Raw genomic sequence first — 12,576 nt, 5'->3', positions numbered from 1 at the left:
ACACAGACACACACACACACAGACACTCACACACACACACACAGACACTCACACTCACTCACACAGACACACACTCACACTCACACACACACACACTCACACACACAAACACACTCTCTCACACACACAGACAGAGTTTAAGGCTTTTCTCCCTCTGCAGATGCTGCCCGATCACTCACGGTTTCGATTTTATTTTCCATGTCAGATCTCCGGCCCCGCGGACCGCTCTGCCCCCAACCGTCCCTCCTTTGCCCGGGATCGGGGTCAGCCGCGGACACACACACGGGGGGGGGGGGGGGAGGGGGAGGGACTCCAGCCACCGGAGGGGGTAAAAGCTGCCACAAACCCCCGAGCTCGGCGGCCGGCCGAGCGCAGGTTTCGAACCGGTCGGCCCGCCCTCCCTCCCGCCGTACGCCGGGCTGAGCCTCGCCGCTCCCCGTAGCGGCCCGTCGGGCGATGGCCTCCAAGCCGAGGCAGAGGGCGACCGGGACCGGGAGCGGGACAGCCCGGGAGGAGGGCGGCGGCGGCCGGACAGCCCGGGAGGAGAATGGCCAGGACGGCAGGAACGGGTGAGGGCCGGGGGGCGGGGGCAGGAACGGGTGAGGGCTGGGGCCCGGGCCGGGGCAGGGGCAGGGGTAGGGGCAGGGGCAGGCCCAGGCCCGGCGGAGGGAGACTCGGGGGAGGGCCGGGGCCCGGGCAGGGGCAGGGGTAGGGGCAGGCCCAGGCCCGGCGGAGACAGACTCGGGGGAGGGCCGGGGCCCGGGCTGGGGTAGGGGTAGGGGCAGGGGCAGGCCCAGGCCCGGCGGAGGGCCGGATCCCCGGTGTCCGGGCTCGGCTGCAGCCGGACTCGGGAGGGGCCGGTGCGCTTGCGCGGAACTCCATTCATTCATTAATTCATTCATTCATTCAGCCGTCCGGCCGGCCGCTCGATACATTGTTTCACCGCCTTCGCTACAATGTCTCCCCGCTTCCTGCCAATCACCCGGGGGCGGGGGGAAGTTTCGCTGTAAATTGTGTTCAGCGGGTTAAAAAAAAACCGTCTCCAACCCTGCCCTCCTCTTCATTCCCCCACTCAGGCCTATTCCCTCTTCTCCCTCACCCGCCCACTCTCCTCTCCTCTCGTATTCCTTCCTCTCCAGCCCTTTACCTCTCCCACCCATCACCTCCCCCTGGTGTCCCTCCTCCTTCCCTTTCTCCCACGGTCCACTCTCCTCTCCTGTCAGATTCCTTCCTCTCCAGCCCTTTACCTTCCCCACCCATCACCTCCCCCTGGTGTCCCTCCTCCTTCCCTTTCTCCCACGGTCCACTCTCCTCTCCTGTCAGATTCCTTCCTCTCCAGCCCTTTACCATCCCCACCCGTCACCTTCCCCTGGTGTCCCTCCTCCTTCCCTTTCTCCCACGATCCACTCTCCTCTCCTGTCAGATTCCTTCCTCTCCAGCCCTTTACCTTCCCCACCCATCACCTCCCCCTGGTGTCCCTCCTCCTTCCCTTTCTCCCACGGTCCACTCTCCTCTCCTGTCAGATTCCTTCCTCTCCAGCCCTTTACCTCCCCCACCCATCACCTCCCCCTGGTGTCCCTCCTCCTTCCCTTTCTCCCACGGTCCACTCTCCTCTCCTGTCAGATTCCTTCCTCTCCAGCCCTTTACCTTCCCCACCCATCACCTCCCCCTGGTGTCCCTCCTCCTTCCCTTTCTCCCACAGTCCACTCTCCTCTCCTGTCATTTTCCTTCCTCTCCAGCCCTTTACCTTTCCCACCCATCACCTCCCCCGGTGTCCCTCCTCCTTCCCTTTCTCCCACGGTCCACTCTCCTCTCCTATCAGATTCCTTCCTCTCCAGTCCTTTACCTTCCCCACCCATCACCTCCCCCTGGTGTCCCTCCTCCTTCCCTTTCTCCCACGGTCCACTCTCCTCTCCTGTCAGATTCCTTCCTCTCCAGCCCTTTACCTTCCCCACCCATCACCTCCCCCTGGTGTCCCTCCTCCTTCCCTTTCTCCCACAGTCCACTCTCCTCTCCTGTCATTTTCCTTCCTCTCCAGCCCTTTACCTTTCCCACCCATCACCTCCCCCGGTGTCCCTCCTCCTTCCCTTTCTCCCACGGTCCACTCTCCTCTCCTGTCATTTTCCTTCCTCTCCAGCCCTTTACCTTTCCCACCCATCACCTCCCCCGGTGTCCCTCCTCCTTCCCTTTCTCCCACGGTCCACTCTCCTCTCCTATCAGATTCCTTCCTCTCCAGTCCTTTACCTTCCCCACCCATCACCTCCCCCTGGTGTCCCTCCTCCTTCCCTTTCTCCCACGGTCCACTCTCCTCTCCTATCAGATTCCCCCCTCTCCAGCCCTTTACCTTCCCCACCCATCACCTCCCCCTGGTGTCCCTCCTCCTTCCCTTTCTCCCACGGTCCACTCTCCTCTCCTGTCAGATTCCATCCTCTCCAGCCCTTTACCTTCCCCACCCATCACCTCCCCCTGGTGTCCCTCCTCCTTCCCTTTCTCCCACGGTCCACTCTCCTCTCCTGTCAGATTCCCCCCTCTCCAGTCCTTTACCTTTCCCACCCATCACCTCCCCCTGGTGTCCCTCCTCCTTCCCTTTCTCCCACGGTCCACTCTCCTCTCCTGTCAGATTCCTTCCTCTCCAGCCCTTTACCTTCCCCACCCATCACCTCCCCCCGGTGTCCCTCCTCCTTCCCTTTCTCCCACGGTCCACTCTCCTCTCCTGTCAGATTCCTTCCTCTCCAGCCCTTTACCAGTCTGTGTTGCTCTGGATTTCCAGCATCTACAGAATCTCTTGTGTTTATTCCTCTCCATAGACGCTGCCTGACCTGCTGAGTTCCTCCAGCATTGTGTGTGTGTGTGCGTGTGTGAGAGAGTGTGAGCATGTGTGTGAGTGTGCACGTGCGCGCGTGTGTATGCGATTGCGTGTATGCGAGTGTGTGTGTGTGTGTGTGTGTGTGTGTGTGTGTGTGTGTGTGTGTGTGTGGGTATAGTTATAGTTAGTGTGTTAGGTCTATAGGTTATGGGGAGCTGGCAGGAGGATGGGGTTGAGGGGGTTAGTAAATCAGTCCAGATGGAGAAAAGGCAGAAGGGATTCCGTTGGAGAAATATCTTTGTAACATAAACTCCTCCGTTCACATCCAGTTTGTCACACTCTGCTGGCTGCTCTGGCGTAAGAAGCTGCAGAGGGTTGTAAACCATTTCGATCTCAACACTTGAGAGAAGTTTGGATGACAGGGAGTAGGCTTGGCACGTACTGGACGGGCCAAATGGCCTGTTTCTGTGCTGTGATGTTCTGTAACTATATTATCGAGGCGACAGGGTAACATGCTCGTCCCAGCTCGAGAGTGAGCAGTTTCAAGTCCCTGGGTGCCAAGTTCTCCGAGAATCTATCCTGGTCCCAACATTTCGATGCAGCTATACTTCTTTATGATTTTGCTTTGTCTCCTAAAATACTCAAAAACTTCTATAGTTGTACCGTGGAGAGCATTCTGACAGGCTGCATCAGTGTCTGGTTGGAGGGGCTACTGCACAGGACCAAAAGAAGATGCAGAGGGTTGTAAATCTAGTCAGCTCCATCTTGGGTACCAGCCTACAAAGTTCCCAGGACATCTTCAGGGAGTGGTGTCTCAGAAAGGCAGCGTCCATTATTCAGGACCCCCAGCACCCAGGGCATGCCCTTTTCTCACTGTTACCATCAGGGAGGAGGTACAGGAGCCTGAAGACACACACTCAGCCATTCAGGAACAGCTTCTTCCCCTCCGGCATCAGGGAGGAGGTACAGGAACCTGAAGAGACACACTCAGCGATTCAGGAACAGCTTCTTCCCCTCCGCCATCAGTGAGGAGGTACAGGAGCCTGAAGACACACACTCAGCGATTCAGGAACAGCTTCTTCCCCTCCGCCATTGGGGATGAGGTACAGGAGCCTGAAGACACACACTCAGCGATTCAGGAACAGCTTCTTCCCCTCTGCCATCAGGGAGGAGGTACAGGAGCCTGAAGACACACACTCAGCGATTCAGGAACAGCTTCTTCCCCTCTGCCATCAGGGAGGAGGTACAGGAGCCTGAAGACACACACTCAGCGATTCAGGAACAGCTTCTTCCCCTCTGCCATCAGGGAGGAGGTACAGGAGCCTGAAGACACACACTCAGCGATTCAGGAACAGCTTCTTCCCCTCCGCCATCAGGGAGGAGGTACAGGAGCCTGAAGACACACACTCAGCGATTCAGGAACAGCTTCTTCCCCTCTGCCATCAGGGAGGAGGTACAGGAGCCTGAAGACACACACTCAGCGATTCAGGAACAGCTTCTTCCCCTCCCTCATCAGGGAGGAGGTACAGGAGCCTGAAGACACACACTCAGCGATTCAGGAACAGCTCCTTCCCCTCCGCCATCAGGGAGGAGGTACAGGAGCCTGAAGACACACACTCGGCGATTCAGGAACAGCTTCTTCCCCTCCCTCATCAGGGAGGAGGTACAGGAGCCTGAAGACACACACTCAGCGATTCAGGAACAGCTCCTTCCCCTCCGCCATCAGGGAGGAGGTACAGGAGCCTGCAGACACACACTCAGCGATTCAGGAACAGCTTCTTCCCCTCTGCCATCAGGGAGGAGGTACAGGAGCCTGAAGACACACACTCAGCGATTCAGGAACAGCTTCTTCCCCTCCGCCATCAGGGAGGAGGTACAGGAGCCTGAAGACACACACTCAGCGATTCAGGAACAGCTTCTTCCCCTCCGCCATCAGGGAGGAGGTACAGGAGCCTGAAGACACACACTCAGCGATTCAGGAACAGCTTCTTCCCCTCCGCCATCAGGGAAGAGGTACAGGAGCCTGAAGACACACACTCAGCGATTCAGGAACAGCTTCTTCCCCTCCGCCATCGGGGAGGAGGTACAGGAGCCTGCAGACACACACTCAGCGATTCAGGAACAGCTTCTTCCCCTCCGCCATCAGGGAGGAGGTACAGGAGCCTGAAGACACACACTCAGCGATTCAGGAACAGCTTCTTCCCCTCCGCCATCAGGGAGGAGGTACAGGAGCCTGAAGACACACACTCAGCGATTCAGGAACAGCCTCTTCCCCTCCGCCATCAGGGAAGAGGTACAGGAGCCTGAAGACACACACTCAGCGATTCAGGAACAGCTTCTTCCCCTCCGCCATCGGGGAGGAGGTACAGGAGCCTGAAGACACACACTCAGCGACTCAGGAACAGCTTCTTCCCCTCCGCCATCGGGGAGGAGGTACAGGAGCCTGAAGACACACACTCAGCGATTCAGGAACAGCTTCTTCCCCTCCGCCATCAGGGAGGAGGTACAGGAGCCTGAAGACACACACTCAGCGATTCAGGAACAGCTTCTTTCCCTCCGCCATCAGGGAGGAGATACAGGAGCCTGAAGACACACACTCAGCAATTCAGGAACAGCTTCTTCCCCTCTGCCATCAGGGAGGAGGTACAGGAGCCTGAAGACACACACTCAACGATTCAGGAACAGCTTCTTCCCCTCTGCCATCAGGGAGGTGGTACAGGAGCCTGAAGACACACACTCAACGATTCAGGAACAGCATCTTCCCCTCCGCCATCAGGGAGGAGGTACAGGAGCCTGAAGACACACACTCAGCGATTCAGGAAAAGCTTCTTCCCCTCCGCCATCAGGGAGGAGGTACAGGAGCCTGAAGACACACACTCAACGATTCAGGAACAGCTTCTTCCCCTCCGCCATCAGGGAGGAGGTACAGGAGCCTGAAGACACACACTCAGCGATTCAGGAACAGCTTCTTCCCCTCCGCCATCAGGGAGGAGGTACAGGAGCCTGAAGACACACACTCAACGATTCAGGAACAGCTTCTTCCCCTCCGCCATCAGGGAGGAGGTACAGGAGCCTGAAGACACACACTCAGCGATTCAGGAACGGCTTCTTCCCCTCCGCCATCCGACTCCTGAATGGACACTGAACCCGTGAAGCCTTCCTCACATTTTTAATACATATATATTATTTCTGTTTTTGCAGGATTGATTTAATTTTAACGTGCTGCTGCTGGTAAGTTAACGAACTTCCCGTCGCGTGGCGGCGATAATAAAACCCGATTCTGATGCCAGAAGCGCGACGTTTTCTTTTTGCAGCTGAATTCCCGGCTGCCGCCTGTCGGGACCCGGGCTCTCCGATCGACCCCCTCCCCTGACCCTCTGCACTTGCCCTCCCCCCCCCCCCCCCCGCAGGCAATCGGTGAAAGTCTGGGCCCCCGAGTGGTCGACGGCCTTCAAGTGCCTGATCTCGGCCAGGTTCTGCGCCGCCCTGCTCAGTAACGTGTCCGACTGCGACGAGGCGTTCAACTACTGGGAGCCGGTGAGTCGCCGCCGCCATGGCAACGGGGATGGGGGGGGGGGAGCACAGGGGGAGGGTGACCAACTTCCGCAGGCTCGGCTTAAACCCCAGCGGGAGGTGTGTGTGTGTGTGTGGGAGGGGGGGGGGCGTTTCCGATTTAAACAACTACGTGTACAATAGAAAGTTAGAGTGTAAGTAGCAGAGCGAGCTCCCTCTCGGTCCCAGTGGAGCGGGACGTGACGTGGGTGGGTGGTGTACACGGGGGAGGGGGTGTGTGTGTGTGTGTAAGTGTACATGGGGGGGGTGAAGCATAGAAAGCCTACAGCACAATACAGACCCTTCGGCCCGCAAAGCTGTGCCGAACACGTCCCTACCTGAGGAATTACCTAGGGTAACCCAGAGCCCACTATTTTTCCATCCAGGAGTCTCTTAAAAGACCCTATCGTATCCGCCTCCACCACCGTCACCAGCAGCCCATTCCATGCACTCACCACTCTCTGAGTGAAAAACTCACCCCTGATATCTCCTCTGTACCTACTCCCCAGCACCTTAAACCTGTGTCCTCTTGTGGCAACCATTTCAGCCCCGGGAAAAAGCCTCTGACTATCTACACGATCAATGCCTCTCATCATCTTGTACACCTCTATCAGGTCACCTCTCACCCTCCGTCGCTCCGAGGAGAAAAGGCCGAGTTCACTCAACTTATTCTCATAAGGCACGCTCCCCAATCCAGGCAACATCCTCGTAAATCTCCTCCGCACCCTTTCTATGGCTTCCACATCCTTCCTGTAGTGAGGCGACCAGAACTGAGCACAGTACTCCAGGTGGGGTCTGACCAGGGTCCTATAGAGCTGCAACATTACCTCTCGGCTCTTGAACTCAATCCCAGGATTGATGAAGGCCAATACACCGTACGCCTTCTTAACCACAGAGTCAACCTGCGCAGCTGCTTTGAGCGTCCTATGGACTCAGACCCCAAGATCCCTCTGATCCTCCACACTGCCAAGAGTCTTACCATTAATACTGTATTCTGCCATCATATTTGACCTACCAAAATGAACCACCTCACACTTATCTGGGTTGAACTCCATCTGCCACTTCTCAGCCCAGTTTTGCATCTTATCAATGTCCCGCTGTAACCTCTGACAGCCCTCCACACTGTCCACAACACCCCCAACCTCCGTGTCATCAGCAAATATACTAACTCTTCATCCAGGTCATTTATAAAAATCATGAAGAGTAAGGGTCCCGGAACAGATCCCTGAGGCACACCATTGGTCACCGACCTCCATGCAGAAAATGACCCATCTACAACCACTCTTTGCCTTCTGTGGGCAAGCCAGTTCTGGATCCACAAAGCAATGTCCCCTTGGATCCCATGTCTCCTTACTTTCTCAATAAGCCTTGCATGGGGTACCTTATCAAATGCCTTGCTGAAATCCATATACACTACATCTACTGCTCTTTCTTCATCAACGTTTTTAGTCACAGCCTCAAAAAATTCAATCAGGTTCATAAGGCGCGATTTGCCTTTGACAAATTATCATATTAATCACATTATGCCTCTCCAAATATTCATAAATCCTGCCTCTCAGGATCTTCTCCATCAACTTACCAACCACCGAGGTAAGACTCACTGGTCTATAATTTCCTGGGCTATCTCGACTCCCTTTCTTGAATAAAGGAACAACATCTGTCACCCTCCAATCCTCCAGAACCTCTCCCGTCCTCATTGATGATGCAAAGATCATCGTCAGAAGCTCAGCAATCTCCTCCCTCACTTCACACAGTAGCCTGGGGTACATCTCATACGGTTCCGGTGATTTATCCAACTTGACGCTTTCCAAAAGCTTCATCGCATCCTCTTCCTTAATATCTACATGCTCAAGCTTTTCAGTCCGCTGTAGGTCATCCCTACAATCGCCAAGATCCTTTTCTGTAGTGAATACCGAAGCAAAGTACTCATTAATTACCTCTGCTATCTCCTCCGGTTCCATACACACCTTTCCACTGTCACACTTGATTGGTCCTATTCTCTCATGTCTTATCCTCTTGCTCTTCACATACTGGTAGAATGCCTTGGGGTTTTCCTTAATCCTGTTCACCAAGGCCTTCTCATGGCCCCTTCTGGCTCTCCTAATTTCATTCTTAAACTCCTCCCTGCTAGCCTTATAATCTGCTAGATTCATATCATTACCTAGTTTTTTTTAAGCTTTCGTAAGCTCTTCTTTTCTTTTCTTGACTAGATTTGCAACAGCCTTTTGTACACCACGCATCTTGTACCCTACCATCCTTTCCATGTCTCATTGGAACGTACCTACTCAGAGCCCCACGTAAATATCCCCTGAACATTTGCCACATTTCTTCGGTAGGTTGGCCTGAGAACATCTGTTTCCAATTTACGCTTCCAAGTTCCTGCCTGATAGCCTCATTCCAATTAGCCTTACTCCAATTAAACGTTTCCCTAACTTGTCCGTTCCTATCCCTCTCTAATGCTATGGTAAAGGAGATAGAATTGTGATCACTATCTCTAAAATGCTCTCCCACCGAGAGATCTGACACCTGACCAGGTTCATTTCCCAATACCAGATCAAGTACAGCCTCTCCTCTTGTAGACTTATATACACATTGTGTCAAGAAACCTTCCTGAACACACCTAACGAACTCCACCCCGTCTAAACTCCTCACTCTCGGGAGATGCCAATCAATATTGGGGAAATTAAAATCTCCCACTACGACAACCCTGTTATTATTACACCTTTGCAGAATCTGTCTCCCTGTCTGCTCCTCGATGTCCCTGTTACCGTTGGATGTTCTGTAACAAACACCCAGTAGAGTTATTGACCCCTTCCTGTTCCTAACCACCACCCACAGAGACTCCGTAGACAATCCCTCCATGGCATCCACCTTTTCTGCAGCTGTGACACTGTCTCTGATCAACAGTGCCACTCCCCCACCTCTTTTGCCTCCCTCCCTGTCCTTTCTGAAACATCGAAAGCCCGGCACTTGAAGTAACCATTCCTGTCCCTGAACCAGTCACGTCTCTGTAATGGCCACCACATCATAGCTCCAAGTACTGATCCACACTCTAAGCTCATCCGCTTTATTCATGATGCTCCTCGCATTAAAATAGACCAAACCATCTCAAACCATCAGTCTGAGCGCATCCCTTCTCTATCAGCTGCCGATCCCCCCTCTCGCACTGTCTCTATTTCTCTATTTGCTTTCTCTATTTGTGAGCCAACAGCCCCTTCCTCTGTCACTACAGTTCGGTTCCCACCCCACCCCCAGCAGCTCCCCAGCGGCCTTAGCAAACCTCCCCGCCAGGATATTGGTCCCTCTGGGATTCAAGTGTAACCCGTCCTTTTTGTACAGGTCACTCCTGCGCCAGAAGAGGTCCCAATGATCCAGAAACCTGAATCCCTGCCATCAACACCCCCCTGCTCCAATCCCTCAGCCACACATTTATCTTCCACCTCATTCTATTCCTATTCTCACTGTCGTGTGGCACAGGCAGTAATCCTGAGATTACTACCTTTGCGGTCCTGCTTCTCAACTTCCTTCCTAACTCCCTGTAGTCTCCTTTCAGGACTTCTTCCCTTTTCCTACCTATGTCATTGGTACCAATATGTACCACGACCTCTGGCTGTTCTCCCTCCCACTGCAGGATATCTTGGACGCGATCAGAAACATCCCGGACCCTGGCACCTGGGAGGCAAACTACCGATCGAGTTTCTTTCCTGCGTCCACAGAATTGCCTGTCTGAACCCCTGACTATAGAGTCCCCTATCACTACTGCCTTCCTCTTCCTTTCCCTACCCTTCTGAGCCACAGGGACAGACTCTGTGCCAGAGGCACGGCCACTGCCACTTCCCCCCCCCCAACAGTACTCAAACAGTACTTACTGTCAAGGGGTACAGCCACTGGGGTATTCTCTAGTACCTGACTCTTCCCCTTCCCCCTCCTGACTGTGACCCATTTCTCTGTCCCCCGTGGCCCCGGCGTGACACCTCCTCTCTGTCACCTCCTCACTCTCCCTGACCAGGCGACGGTGGTCGAGCTGCAGCTCTGGTTCCCTGACCCCGGTCCCTCAGGAGCTGCATCTCGACGCACCGGGTGCAGGTGCGGCCGTGTCCCCACCCCCCCCCCCCCCCCCCCGGACCTCCCACAGCCGACACCGAGCTCGCGCCCGTGCCTCGTCTGTATTCTAAACCCACCTCGCCTCGACCCCCTATCGCTGAAGCCGCGTTGAACCGAAGCCTGGTCTTCCCGCTGTTCTCACTGGCCGAGCTCCGCGCGCTTGCACAGTCGAGCCCCGTTCAAACAGCTCAAGAAGTAAGGGAAAGGGTGCGGGGATTGTGTGTTAGTACCCAGGGGAGGGGGTACAGGGATTGTGTGTGTGTGTGCGTACACAGGGTAGGGAGAGTGTAAAGCACAGTGATACACATAAAACACACACACATCTGACACACAGTCACTTAGGAAAGTAACAATTAAATCTACAAATGAGTGACACAGTGATAAGCAAAATGAAGTGCATAAATTAAATATATTTATTGAAAGTCAAAGAGGAGCTGGATGAACGGGGGCGGGGGTGGGGGTATCCTTGATAATATTAAGGGCCCTGCGAACTCAGCACGCTTGATAAATGCCCCCGATGGACGGCAGGGAGCCCCCGTGGTCCTCTTGGGGAGGGGGCTACGTAGCATCCACACCGGGACCGTGAAGGATCCCACCCACCCTGCTCACGGACTGTCCGTCCCACTCCCGTCGGGGAGGGGGCTACGTAGCATCCACACCAGGACCGTGAGGGATCCCACCCACCCTGCTCACGGACTGTCTGTCCCACTCCCGTCGGGGAGGGGGCTACGTAGCATCCACACCGGGACCGTGAAGGATCCCACCCACCCTGCTCACGGACTGTCCGTCCCACTCCCGTCGGGGAGGGGGCTACGTAGCGTCCACACCGGGACCGTGAAGGATCCCACCCACCCCGCTCACAGACTGTCTGTCCCACTCCCGTCGGGGAGGGGGCTACGTAGCATCCACACCAGGACCATGAGGGATCCCACCCACCCTGCTCACGGACTGTCTGTCCCACTCCCGTCGGGGAGGGGGCTACGCAGCATCCACACCGGGACAGTGAAGGATCCCACCCACCCCGCTCACAGACTGTCTGTCCCACTCCCGTCGGGGAGGGGGTTACGTAGCATCCACACCGGGACCATGAAGGATCCCACCCACCCTGCTCACGGTCTGTCTGTCCCACCCGTGTTGGGTGAGAGGGAGCCTGTCGGAGGCGTCGGCGTGTCGGGACGGAGTCTAGGTCAGGGTCTCTCTGGCGGGGGGGGGGGGGGAGGGGGGTTTTGCGGATGTTTTCCCTGGAACGAGTCGGGGCGGGACTGGTGCTTTCCCGCTGCTTGTGGGGGAGAGGGGGAGCGGGGCGTTCTCCCCCCCACCCTCCCCGTTCCGTGACCGCGAGTGGGACGCTGCACCCGTTCTCCGAGCCGCTGATTACTGACCTCGCCTCCTTTTCTCCCCAGACCCACTTCCTGCTGTACGGCACCGGGTTCCAGACGTGGGAATACTCCCCGGCGTACGCCGTGCGCTCGTACGCCTACCTGTGGCTTCACGCCTTGCCTGCCTGGTTCCATGCCCGCGTCTTGCAGACCAACAAGGTGCTCTCACCATATCGACCGGTGGGGGGTGTAGGGGCAACAGGGTTTTGGCGGAGACCTGCCCAGCTGAGCAGAGGGTAGACCGCCGGGCGCCTCCAGCCCGCCCCGCGAGGCCGGATTCCCTGGCGGCCACCCCCCCCCCCGTTCCGACACGTCAGACCCCGCGGCGGCCGCGAAGAGTCCCCAGTCGAGTCGGAGAGTTAACGACCTTGCGTTCCGTCTGAGGGAGGAGCCATCGTCGATTTCCCCAGCTCCTGGTGATTGCCCCCCCCCCTCGCCATTCCCGTTTCCCCGTTTCCCTCTCTCACCTCCTTACCCGCTCGTCGCCTCCCTCTGGTGCTCCTCCCGCCCCCCCCTTCCCTTCCTTCTCTGGTCTTCAGTCCTCTGCTATCAGACTCCCCCTTCTCCAGCCCTTTCACCAATCAACTTCCCAGCTCCTTACTTCACTCCCACCCCTCCCCTCTCCCGGTTCCACCCCTCACCTGCCTCCTTGTACTCCCCCCCCCTCCCCCCTTCCTCCTCAGTCCTGACGAAGGGTTGGGGTCCAAAACACCGACTGTTTATTTGCCTCCATCG

At 56.3% G+C, this 12,576-nt stretch overlaps 1 protein-coding gene across 1 annotated transcript; it reads left to right on the top strand.

Annotated features, from left to right (window-relative positions):
* The first annotated feature begins 339 nt into the window (after positions 1-339).
* Positions 340-12,096, top strand: LOC132386991 (alpha-1,2-mannosyltransferase ALG9-like). Its single transcript, XM_059959349.1, has 3 exons — positions 340-569; positions 6,217-6,343; positions 11,866-12,096. The coding sequence occupies exons 1-3, from the start codon at positions 457-459 to the stop codon at positions 12,079-12,081; spliced, it is 456 nt and encodes a 151-aa protein (XP_059815332.1). The 5' UTR covers positions 340-456; the 3' UTR covers positions 12,082-12,096.
* The last annotated feature ends 480 nt before the right edge of the window (positions 12,097-12,576 follow it).

The sequence above is a fragment of the Hypanus sabinus genome, unplaced genomic scaffold (genome assembly GCF_030144855.1).
Source record: "Hypanus sabinus isolate sHypSab1 unplaced genomic scaffold, sHypSab1.hap1 scaffold_1453, whole genome shotgun sequence".
Lineage (NCBI taxonomy): Eukaryota > Metazoa > Chordata > Chondrichthyes > Myliobatiformes > Dasyatidae > Hypanus > Hypanus sabinus.
This window is presented reverse-complemented; position numbering and strand designations above follow the sequence as displayed.

Excerpts from the sequence above, each read along its gene's own strand:
- LOC132386991 (XM_059959349.1), top strand. The coding sequence starts at position 457 with ATGGCCTCCAAGCCGAGGCAGAGGGCGACCGGGACCGGGAGCGGGACA. Across the intron at positions 570-6,216 it reads GGCCAGGACGGCAGGAACGG|GCAATCGGTGAAAGTCTGGG; the intron begins GTGAGGGCCGGG and ends CCCCCCCCGCAG. Across the intron at positions 6,344-11,865 it reads CGTTCAACTACTGGGAGCCG|ACCCACTTCCTGCTGTACGG; the intron begins GTGAGTCGCCGC and ends TTTTCTCCCCAG.